We start from the raw sequence: 22368 nt of genomic DNA, 5'->3' as shown, positions 1-22368 counted from the left end.
AGCAGGCAAGGTGGGTTTGATCTCTCACTGTCAGCCCTCAAAAATTCCCTGCTGATCACTCATCTGGGAAGCAAAATCTTGCAAAAGGGAAAAAAAACCCATCCACTATCCAAGCTGGCCCTGGAGAGCCCTAATGGGACCTGCACTTCACCACGCCATGCACAGACCCCACAACACTCACTTGGGCACCCTGTCCAGGCTTCCCACGCAGACGTGCTGGGGAGGAACCATCCTCCACTTCTTGGCTTCCACCACAATAGCGTCAGCATCCACCAGCCCAAAGCCATATAGATGGCTAACTGGAAAGAGAGAAGACTCAGAAACCCTCAGCCTGCCTAGCAGGGGTCAGGAGCTCCTCCTCAGTGATGGTGGAGCATCCTCCAACCATAGGGAAGGTGGGGAGTTGACCCCATGGGGGTATGAGGTGTTCCAGCATATGGAGCTCATCACCCTGGCCAAGTTACACCCCAAATCCACACAGACACCATGGAAAACCAATTGCTGGGAGCAGCCCAAGGAAAGTAGCAAGAAACTCTGCAGCTCAAGAGAGTCTCCACCAAACAAGTTTTCCAAATCTCCACCAAGCAAGAGTTCCAAGACTCACCCCATGAATTACTGCCCTCTCCTCCCTCCACTTAGCAGCCTGAAGGTAGGAATGAACCTGATAGTGGCCACCCACAGTGAACTGTCCCCATAAATGAAGTTCAGGAGACCTTTATTTTCCCTTGGCTGGCTGTTCTTGCCCTGCCATCCCCACGGTCTCTCACCTTTATGCCCTGCTCCATTGGTTTTCCAGTCGGGTGCTCGCAGGTGCCCCGGCCGTGAGGTTTTGACCAGCAGGTGCTGGACATCCCTCCAGGTGAGCAGGGGGCTGCAATGACACGTGGCTTATGGAGTGGCTCTGCTGCTCCCAGTCCTCCCAGCAGCAGCAGGTACCCCACTGAGTTTAAAAAAAAAAAAACCCAAAACGCACCAGCCACCCCTCTTTCCTCTTCCCTGCTCAAAAAAAAGCAAGAATTGATGATTTAAATGCTGACCACTTGAGGAGCCCGAGCAGAGTGGTGTGCCCCAGGAAGGGATGCCACATGCCCATGAGAATTGCAGGATTTACTCCTGGATAAGGCCATTTAGCTCTCAGGCTCTAGAGTAGAAATGAAGCAAATCAGGAAGATTTTCCCCATTTTTTTGAAGGAGACAGGGAGAAAAGCTGAGGCAGGATAGTGGGCTCAGCAGCTCACTGATACACAATGCTGAGCAAACCTTCCCTTTAGAGAAATAACAGCAAAAAATTGCTGGAAATAAAACCTGGGTTGTTCATTAAACAGAAAAATTAAACCCAAATCGCCTCTACCTCCCCAGGCAGGGTTTGTGTGTTCAGAGTGCTGGACATTGAGTGCTCTGGGCTTCTGAGCCCCCTCATGACCCCAGCTCAGGGATATTGCTGGACAATTTTCCTCGCCTTACTTACAGTCAGTTGTTCAGCTTCTCGAGCTGGGATTTATATTGCTCTCGAGCAACATTTAAAGAAAGAAATTCAATTTATTCTCTCTTGTCATAATGGAATGCCTGAGCACCAAGCTCTGGTAGTTAATGTTGCGGTTTATGCCTCAGCTAAACTATTCAAAAATTACATCTAAAGCTTTTAATATATTTGTAATGAAAACTGCATCTCCGGAAATGCTCTCACCCGACCTGGGTGTTGGGATTAAACCAGACGAGGAGGAATGGAGCCACAATCACCATCCCTGGATGAGAGTGCGGCGCTGCCCTGAGGCTTATTCTTATTCCCAGCCTTTATTTTATTTCCACTCCATAAAAATAATAATAAGCTCATGAGAAGACACTCCATGAAGCAACACAGGGATGCCCAAGGGCTCTTCCTGGGCTGGGGGACCATGATGGAACCAGGATGGGATTGGGATGGGGACAAGAGGAAAAGAGCAGCTTGTTTGAACAAGGGGTGTGTCACTGAAAATCAAGTTCTGTGAGTTTTCGACATTATGAAAAAGCAGTCTTTTTCCCCCAGAAATGCAACACTTGCTGAAAACCATCACTTCTGCCGACATTTCCCAATATCTGTGATGTTTTCTGACTTTTTTTTCCTGGAAAGTATTTATAAAACTCCCGTTGGAGCTAGCTGTCAGCAGTTTCAGTGCACCTACTGAAAAGCTTGACTGATGTCATCCACCCCAAACTTTGCAACACATGGCAACACATGAAGAATTAGATCAATAAAACACCTGTGGGAAGATCAGATTCCAGACAACAACACTGCCAGCAAGGAGCGATTTAAAACAACTCTGTCATTTTGGTCACTCTAGAGGAAACAAAACCACCTTGTTTCTTTCAGGTTTTGCTCAGCAGGTGCTAAATGTGGGAACATTTCTCCTGGCCAGGTTACACTTACTTTGCCTCCAAGGCCAAGGCGATGATGCCGGCGACCATGGGGGCGGACACGGAGGTGCCGGTGTGGCCGTCGGTGCAGCGGTGCCGGAGATCTGTGGTCACCTGAGAGAGAGGAGCTGCAGCCCCCAAAATGCTCCCAGCATGGGCACTGCCCCGGCAAACCTCCACCCTTTCACCCATTTACCAGGGAAAACATGACATCCCTGAGCAAAAACCAGAGCAAAACCCACTGCAGGCTAAGGGCAAAGCCTAGCTCTTACACCTGCGCCATCACCCAGCCCAGCCAACAGAAAACCCCCGTGGGATGCTGCCCCACTGGGGGTTGGGGTAAAACTCACAATTTTCCGCTCATAAAACGCGCCGCTGCTGTAGGTGGTGGCGAGGGTGGAGGCACATTCCTCCAGGTACCAGGGCTTGTAGCCATTCTCAGTGGTGCTGCTGATGGAGATGGTGTAGATGCTGTTGGTGTAGCCATCACAGGAGCAGTAGTCGCCCTCTCTGCCGCCGTTCCCCGACGCCCAGACGAAAATGGACCCCAGTCCCCGGCGACCCTGCGGGCACAGAGAGCGTGGGGGGTTAGAGGAGGTGTTTGCCCAGGATGAGGGGTGATGTCAGCGTGGGCAGGAGGGGTAAGTCTGGTTTTTGGGTGTTTGGTTAAGGTGGAAGGATGGGTCCCACCCTGCCCAACATTCAGCCCCCTGTATCAGTCCCCACAATGCGCCTCTCGGCTCAGTCAGTCCCAGGTTACAGGCAGTGACTCCCCAAAATCCAGCAACAGGATTTTGGCATTTTCCATGGGGCAAAACATCTTGGGTATTCAAAGTCCCTGGACCACAGCATGGGTGCTTTTAGGGATGGCCCTGCAGGAGGAATTGGCGGAGAACCCCCAAACCCCAAATCTCCCATGCCCACAAAGCCACTCATGAACCACTCAAACCACCAGAATCCTTCTCCCAGCCTATCCTTAAAAGTTTCTTTTGCTTCTCTTCTATTTGTTAACTCCCACCCTTTTCTCTCCCAGCCATCACTTGGCTGGAACCTCTGATGGAGCCATCCCCACAGGGTACAGCTTTGACCCCATTGGGAATTGGGGGGTGGGAGGGATGTGCCTGCTGCCCAGACCTCCCTGAAACCAGGGGAAAATCCCACCTGCCAGCAGCAGCTGTGGTGCCAACAAGGGGCCCCTAAAGAAGCCAACACCCCGGGAATGAGCCCCATTCACTCCTCCATCCAACCACTGCCAGGACACCCAGGAACAACCCAGCCCTGCGGGGGTTCACAGCAAGGTGAACATGCTAAAAAGGAGGATTTCTGGTGAGCCAAAAGGGTTAAGGGCAGGAAATGAAGTGGCTGGGTCTCTTCCGTGCCCCGTGAGGCAGAGCTCTCCGGGGAGGACGGGGCTGCCGGGCTTGGCAGGCGCGGGAGCAGCGCAGCAGCCCCGTCCTCCCCGCGGCTGCTCCTGCCACGGAGAGATCTCAGCGCTCGCCTGGACAGATCTGCTGTTTACCTCCCTCCCACTGCTCTGTGGCAGCTTCCTCCACAAAAAATAATAATAACAACAATAATAATAATAATAAAGCAGCTTTGCTCTGGAGGAATTCACCGGGATTTATTGTGGGCTTTAGGCGCCGGGGGAGCGGGAAAGTTTATTACCTGTCTCGCCCCACTCCTGGGGCAGAGGCTTTCTGAGCTGACCCTGCCTCTGGATAGACAGTCTAAGTCAGGCTCTTTCCTTACTTTATGAAAGTTTTCATTATCTGGGCTGCCTCCCAGCAAAACTGGGTGGGTATTTCCCTAGCAAAGATTAATAGAGCTGTCTGGAGCTCTGCAAGAAAAAGTGCAATTGCCAAGGGAATTACTGCCCTGCTCCACGTCACGGAGAGCTCGACCCAGCTTGCCAGCCCACCAAGCCTGCTGCTGGCATCTCCCATCCCACTTTCCAGGGTTTCCTGGATCTCCAAGGAGGCATCGTCCCAGCCTACACAATCGGCGCAGACAGTGACCGTCCAGCTCACCCACACCAAAGTCAAAACACCTCCAAGGATGGGTCCCACTGCATGCAACCCAAGCCTTCCCAAATCAATTATCAGAGGAATAAAACCTGACACAATTGGCCAAGCATCTGGAGATGGAGCAATGATTTTGGTTGGGATCAGGAGACTGGGAGCCCAGACCTCCCTTTCATCCCTGACCCAAGTGTCGCACCCACGGGACCCAAGAAAGGCTCAGACCTGCTCCAAACCCACATTCCCTGATGCCCAGGCAGGGCTGCACTGGGAGAAAAAGTGGGTTTGGAGACAGCACAGTCACCTGAGGACATGAACAGGCACATGAATGACACAACAACAATGCACACACAGCTAACACCTGACAGCATTTCCTGGTGAGCAAGAGCTCACCACAATTGCAGCTCCTTCAGATTGGAAAAATCCATTCTTCCCCTTTGCTCTCAAACAAGGAACTATCAAGATTTCTGTAAGCAGACCCCAAACATCCAGCTTCTTCATTTGCCATCCTTCTAAGACAATGCAATGCCAGTGAGGGGCTCCTGGCTGCTATAAAACCTGAATCTGGGCATCATTTAAAACAGGGAATCCCTCCCTGGCCAAGCTGGGGCTGATCCAGCTCACCCCAGCAGCTCATGGGTTGGCTGTGGGATGCACAGCACCTCCTGCTTCCGCAGCTCTGCAGGGCCTGGGTGTTTGCCCAACAGCACTCCATGAATGACCAGGATAAATATTCCCTCGTTAGCTTGGGAACTAATAAAGTGTGGCTGGAGGAACAAGAAACAAGATGATAAATTACCCCAGCGCAGTCCTATCACTAATAGATAAAGGTTATTTTAATGTTTCCATTAAAAACTCAATTTTAAGGATTTATAACTTGGTTACAGCTGTTTGCTTGGGCTAAAGGTGGCAGTTAACTATCTTCTTGCAGCTTTCCTTGTTATTTAAGGAGATGGAGTTGGCAATTACGAGTTGTGCATGTGGGATAGTGGGTGCTGCAAACACGGGGTGGCAGTGCTGGGACTGGGGTGTCCCCTGGGAGGCAAAAACAAGCATCCTGAGACAGTGGGGCTGTGCTAGGCGAGTACCCTGCTGCTGCCCGTTTGCTCCTGCATGGAAAAATAAGGTCTAAAAAGCAGCTTGTTCCCCGTATTTACACGGCTTGAACTGCCCAGCACTTCAATGGATTCCTCGGCAGGCTCACCGCCCCAGCAGGAAATCAAGTAAACAGTGGGAAAAGCACTCCACCCTATTTTTAGATAAGAGGCCGCCCCAACGCCCCGCACGCTGCGGGAAGAGGCAGCAGAGGAAGGAGTGGTGGCAGAGGTTGAAGTGGGGGCTTCACAGCCTGACCCAGGGCTGCTGGCAATGGAATCCCACCCCCAGATTCTCTGGAGCACCCAGGGAACAGCCACTGTGGAGCCCTGAGCCACTGCGACACTTACCCACAGCGCCCACCAAGCTGCCAAAAGGCCTTGTTCCCAATGCTTTAGCCAATATTGGGCATTTTTTAAAAGTACCCAAAAAGGGAAGGGGCACAGGAAGGGGCCAGGGCATCCCCAGCAGGGATTGACAGCTGTCAATCATATGTGATATTGGCCAAACAAAGACAACAATCCATTGTCAGACCCTGTGGCAACACCCATGTCCCTCCCCAGCCATGACACAGCCGCTTGCTCTGGGTGGAAAACCAGAGAAATGCTTAACGTGACTGAGGCCCCTGGGAAAGGATACCAGGAGCCCAAAGAGCATGGAGGAGATGGTTGGACATACTGGGGATTGGGATACAGCTGTTTCCATCCACACCAGCATCCAGGGGGACATTTGGGGTGCAAAGTTACCCCCCCAAGAGCCACTTTGGGTTTCTCATCCCGGCAGAGCTTTGCACAACCTGGGGCCTCTCTGCTCTGCCGGAGCTGTGCCGAGGGGTCCCACCACCACAGGCACCTCCCGCCGTCACCACCCTCGGCCACCAAATCCACCGGAGCTCTTAGGGGACAACCAGGAAAAATCAGAGATGATTGGCTCCCCCCGCCCCAGCCCTAGTGCTGGCATCGCCTCGGGGGCCGAGCTGCCCATCCCCACACCAGACCCCGGGACAGGAGGAGGAGGGCGAGCGCGTCTGGGCGCTGTGGGATCCACACCTTTTTAATGCCTTGCTCAAAAGCCTGTTTGGCCAATAGACCAGGTCCATCAACTGTCTTCCCATCATCATCTGGCCCCCAGCTCGCGCTGTAAATGTCAATGTAATCGGGTCTGATGCCAAGCGACTTCGCTTCAACAACATCTGTTACATCTCCATCTAACATACGAATGCCTAAAAGCACAAAAACATCAGACATTAGGGCTTCATGGCGTGGATGACAGCGTGAGGATTGCAATCAAAGGGCTTTGTTAACGGCGGCAGAAACCGCACGGCTCAGGCGCGCCTGGAATAGCTTCAGCCCGTGGACCCGCATGCCAACAAGCCTGGCAGCAGGAGGCTGGGGAGCTACGGGGAAACTTCTCTGTGTTGCTGGCTTCATGACAAGGGATGGACAAGGAGGTGTTAAAATTCACTTCCCCTCCTCCAGTGGGGAATGGGTGGTGGTAGCAGTATTGCATTCCCCAGTGACAAAATCCCCCCACTAAAAATCCTTTCTCCCCGTATGATTCCTTAGCTAGCACATTTCTCCACCTGGAAGATTTTGGTGTTTCCTGAACTCATGCCTCCCCCACCTTCAGGCACATTGGTGGGATGAAGTTTCTCCCCTCGAGTGGGGATGACTGTGACTGTTCCCAAACCCCATCACTGCCCAACTGATGCCAGCAGTTCCCTGGAGAGGGAAAAGCCCTAGGAAAAAAACCTTGTGGTTTGTATGGCCACAATCAGAACCAGGACCCCAACACATGGTGGGACAACAATGCCACCTGGGATAACTCTCAGCTGGGAATGCCAGCAGGTACCAGTTGGGATGCTCACAGGCAGAGCCCACCAGCCATGCTGGGATGGGCTGGGGGATTGCTGCACACCCCCAGCCTCTGACTGCTGCAATATGAAGAGCACAACCCCCTCTGCCCTCCATCACCCTTTCCCTGCTGGATTTCCTCTCAGTACAGTGGGTAGAGGGTGCCAGGCACCCCAGCAGGCTGCCCAGAAACAGCCCTTGCAGGAAAAGCAATGCTGAAAATTTCAGCATCGTATTTTGTCAGCCAGGGAGAGTCTGGTTTATGAAAACGCATTTCCCCTTCCACATGTATTTTGTCTTAAAGCAAACAAATGCAGGCAGATGTCATTCCAGCTGCAGCTGTGCTCTGGACACCAGTCAACTCAAATATCTCCTTCTGACGCTGTCCCCAACCAGCCAAAACCAAGCTTAGAAATGTAAAATCAGGGAGCAGAGCTGTTCCCAAAAAATTCCTCTTTGTCAACAAGAAAACACAAGGAGAAGGGGCGAAGAGCCAAGCCCAGTGTCTGAGCTGCACACGGCAAGGAAAGCCAGCTGAGGGATGGGGTTTGTGCTTGCTGTGCGTGGCTGTTCTCATCAGCAAGCCCAAAATCACCCTAAAGTCAACCCAAAGCCAACCCAAAGTCTGCCCAGAGACAGCCACCCACAATGAGGGGCTCTCTGGTAAAATAATGGGGAGCAGGAGGGAGCAGGGGTGGGTGCTGCAAAATAAATGAGGTTTGTGTCACACAGGGAACAGCACCGACCTCCAAAGCGAGCGTTGGAGGAGAGGGAAGAGGAGGAGGAATGGCAGGAGCCCTTTCCTTGAGCAGTGATGTGTTTTGCCCAGGGCATATGAAAAGCAGTGCAAGAGCACTGAAGAGCAGCCAGTAAAATTAGATGGGAGCTCTCCGAGTGTGACAAATAGGCTTCCCCAACAAGTTGTGCTCATTAATCGCCGCTTTATTTGTGTAATCCATCTAAAATCACTCTCGCTGCAGCTATAGCGTATTTTCCTCCATGATCCCAAACTTGATACGGCTCAGACTCTATTTTTCCCCTTTGCCTGCTCACGTTGTTGGGAAGCCCCCGGCCCCCAGCCCTCTGCCAGGTGTCTTGTCTCACTCAACACCTCCCCAGCACACCCCTGAGGCAAGGCACTCGTTAAAGGGAGCAAATTAAAATGAGACCCAGAGGTCGTCATAAAGTCAACAAGGAACTCTCGTCTCCACAGCTGCTGTAGAGAAAGGAGCATGAAGGGAATGGCCTGATCCTGCAGGATCCAATAAATCCCACCACGAGCTTTGCCTTGCTCTGCTGCTGCTTGCAGTGTGCTTGGAGATGGGTTTTTAGAGGCAAGAAGCCTCTAAGAAGCAAAAAGCCATCACACATGTAGGAGGCACAGGAGATGGGATGGGATGGGATGGGATGGGATGATGTGCTATAGCCCTTACAGCCCTACCACTCCACTCTTCACCCTCCCTGGGGTTATTTCTTCCCTCTGGAGAATTTCCCAGCACAGACAACACAGGAGGTTCTTGGCCAAGAGTAAGATCCCTGTGGACACTGCTCCCATGCAGACACAACTCTAACAAAAGCTGTTTCCTGCACAGCCAGGATGAATAAGCCAAAAGAAGGAATTAAACCCCAAATCCACCACTGGGCACTTGGGTCTCTGCTGCTGACAGTCACTTCTCCCAGCACTGGGGTGGTAGGAGGGGCTGCAGGAAAAGCCCCTCTCCTGTTCCAACCATGCCAGGGATGGGTCTGAAGGCTGAAAGAACTCAGCTCCAGGGATTTGTCCCCTACACTGTTCCACCAGTCACGTAAGGTGGGACACCACACTCCCACCCCTGCTAAGACCCTCATGTCCCCAGTGTTGACTGTGTTGGCCAGAACTACCCCAGCTCAAACCAGTTCAGCTCATGCAAATTAACTCAGCAATGCTGATTAGCACTAGGATCCAATGTGGTGATTGAGATTCATTTGCTTTCCACACATGTTATTTAAGGGGTTGTGTAGAAAATCCCCTGTACATGCATTTCTGACCCCCCCACCTTCTGGGTGTTTTTTCCCCCTGAGGGTATTTTTGGGGTTCTCCCCAGGCCCCCTGCTCTGAACAGCTCCTCAGCATCCCTTGACCCCACAAACGAGTGACACCAGCTCTGAACCTCAGCCAGCACCACTGACCACAGCAAACACAGCCACCCCAAAGGACAGACCCCACAAGAGCAGTTGTGGACTTTTGGGGTGAAAACACCACATCCTCAATCCACATGCACCCTCACAGCAAGGATGCAGCCCAAGCAGAAAGTTTCCACCCTAAATCCATGGAGCCAGAGCCCCCTGCATGCCATAGCACCCATCCTCCTCCCCAACACCCCTGGGGCTCCCTGCAGCCAAGGCGCCACAGAGGAGATGGGGGAGCAGCATCCCACCTCTCCCCCAGGAGCCCGTTGGTGTGGCCAGGGTGGCTGTGGTCCCTCAGGGGGTGCTGAGGGGCAGGGGAGCCGTGCAGGTGCAGCCTCACCTCCGATGCGGGCGTTGTAGGCGATGCCCACGATGCAGTAGGAGTTGTTGGCCGCCGCCGCCACCTCGCCCGCGCAGCGAGTGCCGTGCCTGCAAGGACAAACCCCATCAGCTCTGGCCATGGCCAAGGATCCCCCAGCCACCCCACACAGCACCCAACACCAGCCCCAAGGCTGGAGCAGAGAGAGAAACTGCCCTTACCCAAAACCCACACCAAGCGGGTGCAGGAAACTAATGCTGAAAGCAATTTGCTGTTTGCATTTTGCACCTAAATCCAATTTGCTGTTTGCATTTTGCACCTTGATGCAACTTCCTCTTTGCATTTTGCACCTAAATGCAATTTCCTCTTTGCATCTTGCACCTCTATGCAGGCTGCTCTTTGCATTCCTGTTTCCTTTCCACCTGTAACTATCCCACTTTATCTGAAGCCCAAAAAATGCATCCAGGCTTTGCCATCTCTGCCACCCATCCTGACTCACATGGTTCAATCTCCAGATGGGGCAGGGAACCCCCTGGTGCTGTATTGGGTGGCTGAAGGATTCATTAGCAATTAATGTGGTTGGCACCAGCTGAATTTTCATTAAACACAAGGACTTAGTGCAAAGTCCTTAACACAGCCTCCTCCTCAGCACTGGGAGTGAGGAAAGGGGCCTGGAAGGACCCAGAGGGGACACCCAGCCTCAGGAACACCCCCAGACCCCTTGCTCCATTACAATTATCATCACATACTTGTTCTCATTGCTGGCATCATAGCGTGGAGTGGGGTCGTGGTCATTCCCATTAACGTCATAGCTTGCAAGAGGGTCCTGAAAATATTAGATTCACCATTAAATTCAACTTACTAGGTGCTTGTGGTGGCCAGTAGCTGCAGTGATGGCTGGTGCAGGCAAGCAGAGCAGAAAATTACATTTCCCCTTCAGTTTCTGTCTGTTTGCTCGGAATAAATAGTTTTAGGCTGCAGTCCTGAGTGTTTCCCAGGGGAAATAGCCTGCTACCTCAGGAACTGCTCCTCTGAACCCCAAATCCTGCTGGGTTCAGCATCCCCCTCCCTCCCACTATGGCCATGTGGGGTTTGAGCTGGGCTGAACGGATTCATGCAGGTTTTTGGCTCTGCCCTGGTGAGCAGAGGGAGGAGGCTGCTTCCCAGGCAGCTGCAAAGGGAGTTCCCCCAATCCTCTTTATCTAAAAACCTCATTTCCTTCTTAAAAACATCTCAAGCTTTTTTTTTTAAAAAAAAAAACAAAACAAAAAAAAAAAACAAAAAACACAACAAACCTTTTCCTCTAAATATGCCAATGCACAGCCTTCAGCTGTGTTTACACACTGAAATTCTCCATGAATCAATTAATGGTGAGGATCAGCCCCAGTCCATCCCGTCCATCCCCCAGCTCACGTAGTTCTGCAGGAGGTCGGGGTGGTTCCTCTCTATGCCGTCATCCAGGATGGTGACCACCACGTTCTTGCCTGTGTAGCCCCTCTGCCAGGCTGCCAGGATGTTCATCTCCGACCTGCACCGACTGTTTTTATCACCACAGTGCTGCGGGGACAAACACAGCTGCAAAAGGGCTGCAACCCCATTCCAGCCCATCTAAGCAAACAGCCAGGCTGGGAGCCCATTTAATCAACCAGAAAATATATTTACAACCCACCCCCTGCCATATAACTTGCAGATTTGTTATAACTTTACTCCACAGATCAAACCCATCCTGCAGCAGTTAATCCAGGCAATGCTATCTCCCCATTATTCTTTTCCTCTTCCATTTCAAGTACTATGGGCTCCTGGGTTTTGAAGTGCTCACTTCCTTTCCGCCCTTAATTTTCGATGAATTTCCCTGTCAAATACAGATCGATGAAGCAGGCAGGAGAAAAATTATATTACAAATAGATGGCTGCAGCTCTGGGATGGGTAAAATACAGCAGTGCTGCTCCCAAGCCTTTGCTGCGCAGACCATGAAGAGGGGCTGCTAACAAGGATGAAACACTTCAAACCAGACTCTCAGGTGTATTAATTCACAATTTTTAAATCCTGCTGCCAAGCACATTTGATGCTATTATTTCATTAGCGGCTGGGCTGAGCAAAGATTGATGATGCATTTGCTTAGAAATAAATGACCCCCCCATAAAGCAGTGACAGGGAGACACCCACCAGGTACCACATGTTGGGCCACACCGGGTCGTTGAAGGGCAGGGCGTGTGGCTCCCCTCGGGCCTGCCTCTTCACCCTCCTCTTCACCTCCTGCTGCTGCAGCCAGTCCACCTGCAAGCAGAGACCTGGGTCAGCACTACCCATGGGCACTGAGCCTGGCATTGCCCAATGAAATGGGATGTGGGATGCAGAAGCAGCGCCAGCCTCAGCCTGAACCCCATGCTCTGGCATACCCCCATCTCCGTTAGCAAAGCTGCCGTGGAGACAGCAGCTCCACTTGGAAGGAGACGGGACGGATGGACAGACAGACAGGGCGAGCTCAGCTCGTTGAGCTGTCTAAGCCAGAGCAGATTCCCCTGCTGGAGCAGCAGAGCCCTGGAGCACAAGTACCGGCGCCTGGGAGCGCGTGCCTGAGCCCCCCCGCTCAGCGCAGCACAGAAGCACGCGCTGGAGCCCCGCTGGAGACACACCACATATTTCAGTGTTTAGCCAAAGTTTTGGACAGGAATCAGGTGGTGCTTGGCTTAGATTTTGGGCTGATCCTTCCTGCTGGCTGGGAGGCAGCAGCTCAGCCCTGAGGCTGTTCCACCTGGCTCCAGGGCTGCTCATCTCATCCTTCGAGCTCCTTCCTCCTGATAAAATACAAAAACTGTGGGCTTTACCCAAGCACAACACGCATTTCCCAAAACTATGTGATGGCCACACACGGCTGTGACAGATCTCAGGGGACGTGGCCAGCTCCACACAAGTATTTTTGGCAGTGGCTGCATGTGAGGTGGCCTTGGAGCCGACCACTCTGACATTTGTTTGCGTTCCAGCGGGGCATGACACGCAGGGAGATCAAACGGGAAATGATCTGGAAAGGGCCATGATTGGGAAATGCTGGTGTTTGCCCACGGCGCTGTGGTGGGAGCTGCCTAAGGTGCTGCTTTGGAAGCAGCCACATCCCATCCCTATCAAACATTAACCAGCCCCCAGACCCTTTATTGCCACACAGAGGGCTTTCCTGCCTTCTGCATGGAGGTGAAGCACAAGTTTAGTGAAAAAAGGTTATAAAAGTAATTTATGGACCAAATCTTTACAGATGTTCATGCTGGGGGAGAAAGGAGGCACCAGCCAATGAGCTGTGAGGGCTGTGTGGCACATCCCTCCTTGCTGGACACTTTCTTCCTGATGGCTCTGGGTCTTTTGGGAGCTACTCATGGGCATGTCTCTATTGTTGTGACTAAGGTTTTGTAACAAAAGGAATAAAAATACAAAGTGCAACTTTTGTTGAGCTCATTTATGTAAAACTGTCAGCTGAACTGAGTTCCTGCACAGTTTATTGCTTTGTGCCTCAGATGGAGGTGGATGTCAGAAACGCGACAGCTTCCAGCCTAGAGCTTGGGTTTTAAACACATATATATTATAAAGAAAAAAACCGCTGTTGAAAGAGGGGGGAAAAAAATGTATTTCATAGAAAAATGATTTTCCACGCTGCCTTGGCTGCCGAGAGTGCACCACTTTGCTTACACAGTGATGGATTTAAACACTGGAAGCAAAAATATAACTTCATGGTCTAGTTAAAAAAAAATAAAAATACATTAAATAGGGGTTATGGCCCAAATAATAGGCTTTTTTCCTTAAAGCACCACTCCCTGGCAGCATTTCCATGAGCATTTCCAGCATTCTGGCTGCCCAAGCCACTGCTACCACTTTTCCCTGCTGCTTTGCAGGATGCAGGAATGATGGTAAGGTGTGGGATTTTGGGGGGTTTTGCCAGGAGCTGCCTCACAGGGATGTCTTCATCTCAAACAGGCTCCTGATCGACCCCAGCGCTGCCAGCCAGGAGTCAGTGGAGCCATCGTGTGTGGACACAGAGAAATCAGCAGTTTAAGGACATCGATTTCAAGAAAGAGTTGATAAATCAATGTGGCTGGCATGGGAAAATAGGCAAGCAGGAGGAGTCTGGGGCATCCCTGCAACAGCTCCTGCAGCTCATGAAACTCAGATCAACTTCCATTGATGATCCAGGCTGGGGAAAATCTTCTTGAAAATGTAAAATAAAGAGGGAAAAGGCTTTTTAGTACTAGAAATGGTCCAAACTGTTATAGTCCTGAGGCCCAGGGTCCCAGCTCTACCCTTGCAAACCCTAATTATTGCAGAATCACAGAATGGTTTGGGTTGAGGGGGACCTTAAAACTCATCTCACTCCAAATCTTCTGCCATGGGCAGGGACACCTTCCACCAGACCAGGTTGCTTCAAGCCCCATCCAACCTGGCCTTCAACACTTCCAGGGATCCCAGTGGCTGTGCAGGAGTTAAAGTGGAGGTCCAGGATAATCAAGATGGTTCCATCACATGTTTGCCATGAAGCACAGCAAATAATTCAGAGGGGGTTGGTTTTGCTGTGGTGGGTGGCCAGAGGCACAGGGACCAAGGCCGTGGCATCCCCTGATGGGGATCAAGAGACTGGAGCAGTGAGGATGGAGGCTCAAGCACTGCATGGACCAACAGGAGCATTCCAATGAGCAAGGGAAGTTTATGGCAGTAAGAGCTGCAAGTGGAGCCCCAAGAGGGGTGGCACAGCATGGTGTGACCCCACTCTGCACCCCACTGTCCCTCCCCAGCTCCCACCACCATGACCTATCCCCAAAATCGCTGGATTTGCCACATCCTTGCTCCCTTTCCATCACGTGCCACATCTCTTGGCTCACACCAGCCCCAGCAGGAGCAGCCAGCTGCCCCAGGGGTCTCTTGGGGCAACAGGGCAGCTCAGCAGCAGCGTGGTCACACAAGGATCGGGACCCGGGCTGCTTCCCTGTGCGTCCTGGAGTCTCCCCTTCCCCAAACTTCTGGGGGTGGAGAGCTTGGCGTGGTCCTCCTGCCCAGCTCCACGGAACCCCACAGCAAACAAACAACAGCGCTGGAAACAATAGCCCCCAGAAGGCATGAACCACCCAACATCTGCAAACAACCGGATTGGCTGGTTCCTCGGGATTTCTGCGAGATTTGTTTCCATCCTCCCTATTCCAGCTCCTGTCCTCGTGCCTCGAGGTGATGTTTTCCTGCATGCATGCTAAGCTGGTGCCATCTGAATGCAGCACTTAAACGATTTGTAAATGTGCATGGGAGAGGGGGAGAGACAAGGCATGCCAACAGGTTTTGAACTGATAAGGAAGGATTAAGAGAACAGGAGTTAATTGCTCCAGCTTGGAGCCGACAGAGCAAGGTAAGGTAAAGGTTAATATGACTAAAAGCCAATTGATTTAGTTTGCATTATAACCAGACTCATTTAAATGGGGTATTTCAAATGCAGAGAATTCGCTGTTTGCTGGGATGCCTGCGCACCCCCTGAGGGCGAACAGCTTTAATTAAAGCCCAGCACACTTCCAGGGCACCAGGCTCCCCTCGCCGAGGTTTCCCCCGCTGGCAAAGCAGCCACGCGAACCAACGAATGCCTCCTCCCCAAAAATGTGCTACAGACCTTGTCCAAATATTGAACAGCAAATCTCTGCGGAAAGCCTGGGGAGGGCAGGGCTGCTGTGAGTGTCTGGGGAGATGTGGATGGGACCGGGTGTGGAGATGTCTTGGGAAGGAGCATCCCAAAGGTGTCTGAGCACCCCGAGGATGGCCAGACATCGCTGCAGGCACCAGCAGCTTGGGCTACATTCACCTGAATGGCTTTTTTCTGTTTTTATGTGCCCCTCTCCCAAAAAAACCTTCCCACCATTAACCCTTCCCCTGCTCTGCACAAGTCACACCTCGCAGTGCTCAGGGGGAGCTGGGGGAGGAGGACAGCCACAGGAGAGCCCCAACCCTTCCCCACCACCGCAAACCCAGCTTGCCCAGGTCCCTCCTTGCCTTCTTCCCCTCCCACCCCATTACTTTTGTCAATTCAGCTGCACTGAAAATCCCTTTGGATGCTTGCTCTAGGAAAGAAGCAATGCAGAGCTATTGCCAAGGATTTCACACATAGCAACCATTGAGGCAGCAAGTGTTGTGGCAACTGGATCAACACCCCGAGCATGCAACAGCCTTTCTGTCCTGGAAAGCTTTTCCCCCTTTTCTTCCTGCCGGCTTTCAGGCAGATGTTAGTGTTTAGTCACTTTTACGTATTTTTCACCACCGCTCTCCGTGCCCGTGCCCAGTGAGTCACTCATGTGTGTGTGCAGGGCTGTGGCTCAAGGGTAACATGTCATCCCGAGATGCTACAGCTCACTCTTGACCCAGATCAAGCCAACAGCCTTCTCCAGGGACAGGTGAGGACCCCCATCCCACCACCCCACAGGAGCTGGGGACACCAGGGTGCCCAGCGCCGTACCTTGGGGTCCATGCGGAGGAAGTTGTGCGGTCCCCGGCTGCTCAGCGTGGAGCGCTTAAACGTCTTGCTGTGGTGAAAGTGGTAGTAGTTTTCCAAGCTTCCAATCTGCAAAAAAAAAAGGTTGTTTGGGTTGTTTTTTTTTAAAGTCTGTTTTCCCGTGGCTGCCCCCCCATTTTGTCCTGGCACATCAGTGCAGCCGTGCCCTGCACCCCAAATCCCTCAGTCCCACAGAGCTCCCGGGGCTGGGGAGGATGCAGGATGCTGGCACCAGCCCCGGTGCCACCGCTGTGACAAACAGCGTTGGTGGTCGGACGCTGCACTGGCACAACAGAGCCTGGAAAACATTTTTATGAATTTTCACCCATTAAATGCATCTTTGAAAACTGCCTTTCATCGGCTCCCAAGCAGAAATAATGAGCTAAAAATGAGCTCAGCAGCTGCGGCACAGCCAGGGGAGCTGTGCCTCATCCTCCTGCTTTCTCCGCCCGGCGCTCCGGCTTCGCCCCGGCTGCACACCAGGAGAGGTGATGCGATCCCCGCCCGCCCCGGGATGCTCCTGGAAGCATGGGATATAACTGTGCATCGCCTGGAGGGAGGGATGGCAGCATTTGCAGGAGAGCACGGTGCCAGCCACGCCACCCTGCCAAGCCCCGGGGTGGCTGCGCTGCCTCCGGCCCTCTCAGCCTGGCATCTGGAGACACCACAACTCCTCTTTTTTCATCCCAAAAGCGCGGATAAAGTCCCGGGGCTATGCAATGAATCGAGGGATCTCAGCCAGACACCGCATGTGAAACATCCCTCGGGGATTCACAGCCAGAGGGACGGGAATGACCCAAAAGCTGCACTCGCTGCCATGTGGCTCCCAGATCACATAATTTGGGTACAAATTGGGACTTTGCTATAAATTCACTTTTGCCTGAGTTGGTTTCCTTTTTTTTTTTCCACTCCACCAAAAAAACCCACGTTCCATGTCAGGAGCTGGATGTTGGGAGCCAGTGACATTCCCTGTGTCTTGCTCACAGAACCAGAAAGGGCCATCCTACAGCACCCATCTGCAACCCACAAGGCAACATCTTTAAGACCATGTGTGACCCGGGGGCCAGGGTGACATTCCTGAGGCCAGACCAGGGCTGGCTGCAATGGAACAGCAGGGAACAAACAGGTTTGTCTGGATCAGATACTAAAGCAGATGACAACTACTTACATCTTTATCACACTTGATACCTTGAGATCTGCCAGTGTCTCTTACAAGCATTAAATATTTAATTAGTCTTGCTCTGCATTTTATGCCAGGATGTCATTTCACTAACTTTACTGCTGTTAGTGTGATTCTTATAATTTATTTCCACTCAAATTCATTTAAACCCTCCCTCTTCCCCCTTCGTATTACAGCATAGATGAGCATTTTCTTTAACATCCACATAAAGAGGTTGCTCATTGCAATCTGTATTTGCCTTTTAAACCCATTCTCCAAATCCATTCACACTTATAAAATAGAAGGAGGGTGCTTCAACCTCTCCATATTTTAGGGAAACCTTGACAAGGCCACCCTGCCTCTTGCTCACTCTGCCTGGAAATCAGAGTACAGGGCTTACCACAAAATCCTGCAATGGGTTTAGGGTTGGAACGGATCTTAAAGATATCCAGTAACATACCCCTGCATGGACAGGGCCACCTTCCACTAGACCAGCTTGCTCCAAGCTTCATCCAGCCTGGCCTGAAACAGGGATGGAGTATCCACAGCTTCTCTGGGCAACCTGTGCCAGTGCCTCACCATGCCCACAGTAAACAATTCCTTCCTAAGTAAAGAATTTCTTCCTTCCTTTTCACAAATAAATGCAAAATTGCCATGTGATGCAAAGCAGCAAGAGCACAGGGTAGGTAATGATCTCATCACAGGCTCTGGGGATACATAGCCAGAGCAGCAGGAAAAGAACTCTGTGCCCCACTTCTTTATCGTCCTGGGATTTATGGGCAGAAAAATAAGAAAAACCTTCCCATGATGGGAATACCTTGAAAGTCTGAGCAGAGGTTGGTCCCAGTGGACCAACCTGGTAGACCTCCAGATGTCCTGTTCCACCTAAGATATTCTAAGGAGAAAAACTTGTAAATGTCATGTTTCTTTTAAATGAAAAAGGATTTGCTGGTCCCCTTTGTGATCAGTCAGCTCAGTAAGGGCTTTATAATGCAATCCCATCTCACCCAAACCATTTAATCTGTGCAAAGTACAGCTACACCAGCACTGTACTGGTGTACAGTGGATCCAAAGGGTGGATCCAACCGGGAAGGCAGTGAACCCTCCCCTCCTGGGGACACCACCCATTCCCAGCAGGGACAAGGGGTCCAGTCGCTGAGCTCCTGCCTTCAGGAATGCAATTCTCAAACGATCGTGAATGTGTTCAGCTCAGTAAGGATCAGGCCAAGAGCTGTGAGATGACAGGAATCCAGGAAAGCTCCAAATACAGCCCCAAATTAATCCCATCCCTCTCCTGCACTGCAGGTGAGACCACTGAGGATGTGCCAGCCCTTCCAAAACTTAAATGTTGGACACCACACATGGAAAAACTCATATAAACCCTGGAACCAGGATGGGAAGGGGGTCCCCATCACCCCCAGGATGGGAAGGGGGTCCCCATCACCCCCGGGATGGGAAGGGGGTCACCATCACCCCCGGGATGGGAAGGGGGTCACCATCACCCCCGAGGCTCCGGCGCCGTCCCCGCAGCGCCCTCGGCCAGGGCCTGTCCCGGCTCGCCCCGGCACGGCCGCGGAACAAAGCCCGGCGGGAGGAATGAGCCGGCGAGGAATGAGCAGGCGTTCGAGGGTGTAAAAGCCGTTTCTTTTGTTTAGTTGTTTGCTTCACTTAAATAGAAGTTGACGCAAGTGATTCCCTAAGGGAAATGTCACTCTGCCATGACCCAGAAGGGTTTAGAGTGTCCTGGCTCGTGGTTTGGGCACGGGAAAACGCTCAGAGCTGTGTGTGCCAACCCCAGCAGTGCCTTTCCCGGGCAGCACCGTGTCAGGAGCCTCCAGGATTGCATCGCAGAGGAAAAGATGCCCCCAGCCACCAAGGCAGGGCTGAGCCTCCTTGCACCCAGCCGGGTCTTCATCCAGCGAGCATCACGTCTCCTCCTCCCTCACTGCTTTGGACTCCACTCAAACATCTTCCCAGAGTGATAACATCCTTGGCAGAGTTTCCCAGCAGGTTTTGTCCAGAATCAGCCCCCCAGGAGGGCACATCTCACTGGGGACAGTGCCATCACCGGCAGCTCCACAAGCCGATGATGCAAGAAAAGTGGAGGACACCCAGGTCCTCACGAGGCTCAACACACCACGAACCTTGAGCAAATGTCACACACGTGCAGGGGAAGCAGTCCCTCAAGGTTTAACCTTTTTCCACTGGACAGGACCCAGTGAAAAAAGCCCAAAAGCCAATGGGAAAAGCTTGGAGAGATGCAGGGCTGAAGGCAGGGCGTTGAGAGCAGCTGGGGAAGCCCCAGAGGTGCGCGGGCTCCCAGTATCCACGGGAAAGGCGGGAGCCAGGAACACCCTGATGCAACCACAGAAATATTTCCCTTGCTCTCCAGCCTGCACAGGGCTGCCCCGGGGAAAGGGCTCAGGGGGAAAGGATGGATGCTCCAGTGGAGCCACATTGCGCCCATGGGCCAAATGCCTCCAGCATCAAGGGGATGAGCTTACATAACCGGGATGCTGGGGAAGGAGGGAGGGGTAACAGATGCTCCAGTAGGGAAGGGACACAGCAAAACCCCAAACCAGGAGCTGACGTTAGGCTGATGCAACTTGGGAGAGTGGGAAGTTCAATCAAGATATTCTCTGCCTGAAGAGGGATAAACACTGAAAAGCCCTTTGGGTTGCACAACCACCTTCGCCCAGCCCTGTGATAGACGCAATTGAACAATCCGTGTGATTTTCCCCTTGGTGGGACGGGAGCTTAGCACACAGGTAGGAGACTGAGGGTGCGATGTGAGGGGTTGTCCCCCACGGGAGGTCACAGACACGGGTGCAGGAGACAATGTGCCCAATTCAGCCTCCCCCCAAAAAAATTGTTTATGCAGCACCCCGTGACTTTAATTATAGTTAAAAGCAGGGTTGCGATATAAAGCAAGGTTATAATTTGTAGTCCGGGAGACACCTTAGGCAGGAGGACAACCTGAAGTGTCACCCAGCCAAAAAAGCGCCGGGCAGTGCCATGGCAATAAACTCTGGAACAAACTCCGAGGACACCAGCCTGCATCTGGGATTGCAGAGGATGAAGAAATTGAAAGGAAAATGAGCTGCTGTGCGGAAAATCTCTTTTAAGACACCAGTGTTCTGCGGGGGTTTGAAAGCAAAAGTTCTCTGTGTTCCCAAGATCTCCGATAAAAACCCGGGCCAGAGAGTCCAAAGTTTGCTAAACCCACAAATACAACTTTCCGGGGTGGGAGGAACTTGTGCAACCCCCCAGCGGTGCGGGGCGAGGGCACCTCGAGGAGGGGCATCCAGCTGGGGGGAGCCCGCCCCGGGCCAGAGCGCTCCGACAGCATCCCCGCACCGGCCCCGTTCCCATCCCGGCCGCTCCGGGGGCTCATCTCCCGCTCCCGGGATACCCGGCATCGCCTCGGAGACCGGGCAGCTCGGCGAGACCTCTGCCAGCGGGGAGAACTCGGGGTCCGCTCCCGGGATCCTGCCCCGGTCCCGGCAGTGCCGGCTGCTCCGCGGGACCCCCGCCTCCTCCCCGGTCCCAGACCATCGTCGGCTTCCCGGTACCGGGAGTCCCAGCGCGACACCCCGGGCACCTCTCCGGCGCCGAGCTCCCCACGCCGGGATCTGCCGCAGGCTCCCAGTGCCGGAATCCCCGGCAGTTTCCCGAGACCGCTCCGCCTTTCCGATCCCGGGACCCTCGGTAGCTTCCCGGAACCCTCCGCTCCTCTCCGGCTGCGGGACCCCCGGCAGCTCCCCGATCCCCCGCAGGCTCTCGGTGCCGGAACCCCCGGCAGCTCCCCGGTGTGACCCCCGGGCCCCGCATCCCCCGCTCCCGGTGCCCCGGCACCTGCCCGCTCCCGGAGCCCCCGGCCCCGCCGCCCCTTACCTGCCCCAGGCTGATGTAGCCGTAGGCGGCGGCGAGGCGGGCGGCCTCGGCGGGGCCCCCCCGCACCCGCACGGCCCAGTGGTTGGTGTAGACGGTGCGGGCGGGCTCAGCGGCGGCCCCGCGCCCGGGCAGCGCCAGCGGCAGCGCCAGGGCCAGCAGGCAGAGGCGGGCGGGCGGCGGGGCGGCCGCGCTCCCCGCGCCGGGGCCGGCGGCGGGCATGGTGCGGGGCCGGGCCGGGCTGGGCGGAGCGGGGCGCTGCGCCTTTTAACCGGCCCCGCAGCCCGCGGGGGCGGGGGGATGCTCGGGGGGGGCGGGGAGGGCCCGGGAGAGCGGGCGGACGGGGCGGCCCCCGGCGCTGCCCCCCCGCGTCCCCCCGCCCGCCGCCGGGCAGCCCCGCTGCGTGCCCGCCGCTGCTCCCCGGAACCCCCCGCGCACCTCTGCGGCCCCCGCCCGACCCCGGGCAGCTCCCCGGACCGCTCCGTGCCCGGCTCTGTCCCTTCCCCGCGCGCCTCCGGACAACTCCCTGTGCCCCCCGGCATTGCCCCTGCGCGTTCGGCGCTGGTCCCCGAGCAGACCCCCTGAGTCCCCCCGGGTGCCGCGGTGCTGCTCCGCGGAACCCCCCTGCCTTTCCCCGCATGTGACCGGGCAATCCCCTGTACCCGCTGCATCCTCCCCTGCGCGCCCCGGTGCTGCTCCGTGATCAACCACCTGCATCCCCCCGCATCCCTCTGCATGCCTCAGCACTGCCCCCCGGGTTTCCCCCTGCGCCCCACTTCATCGTCCTTTGTGCTCCCGATTTCCCGGGGCACCTCCCCTCCTTCCCCCGCAGGCAGCCCCCATGCATCCTCCCAGCTCTGCTCCTCAGGTAACCCATGGCACCCTTCAGAGAGAGCCCCCGCATCGCCCCCGCATCCCCCTGCATGCCCCAGCACTGCATCTTCTTTTGTGCATCTGCATTCCCC

At 53.9% G+C, this 22368-nt stretch overlaps 1 protein-coding gene across 1 annotated transcript in view; it reads right to left on the bottom strand.

Annotated features, from left to right (window-relative positions):
- Positions 1–21945, bottom strand: part of PCSK6 (proprotein convertase subtilisin/kexin type 6) — a 32928-nt gene extending 10983 nt beyond the window's left edge. Inside the window, exons 1-12 of the mRNA XM_054272988.1 lie at positions 21676–21945; positions 21407–21511; positions 16318–16422; positions 12015–12125; positions 11262–11405; positions 10598–10674; positions 9870–9958; positions 6557–6729; positions 2745–2957; positions 2408–2508; positions 768–871; positions 182–299 (exon numbers count right to left, since the gene is read on the bottom strand). Of these exons, the coding sequence (XP_054128963.1) occupies positions 182–299; positions 768–871; positions 2408–2508; positions 2745–2957; positions 6557–6729; positions 9870–9958; positions 10598–10674; positions 11262–11405; positions 12015–12125; positions 16318–16422; positions 21407–21511; positions 21676–21945 (1610 nt within the window). The remainder of the gene's footprint in view (positions 1–181; positions 300–767; positions 872–2407; positions 2509–2744; positions 2958–6556; positions 6730–9869; positions 9959–10597; positions 10675–11261; positions 11406–12014; positions 12126–16317; positions 16423–21406; positions 21512–21675) is intronic.
- Positions 21946–22368: the final 423 nt, after the last annotated feature.

The sequence above is a fragment of the Melozone crissalis genome, unplaced genomic scaffold (genome assembly GCF_028551555.1).
Source record: "Melozone crissalis strain CALT ecotype California unplaced genomic scaffold, PUWL_Pcris_2 ptg000014l_1, whole genome shotgun sequence".
Lineage (NCBI taxonomy): Eukaryota > Metazoa > Chordata > Aves > Passeriformes > Passerellidae > Melozone > Melozone crissalis.
This window is presented reverse-complemented; position numbering and strand designations above follow the sequence as displayed.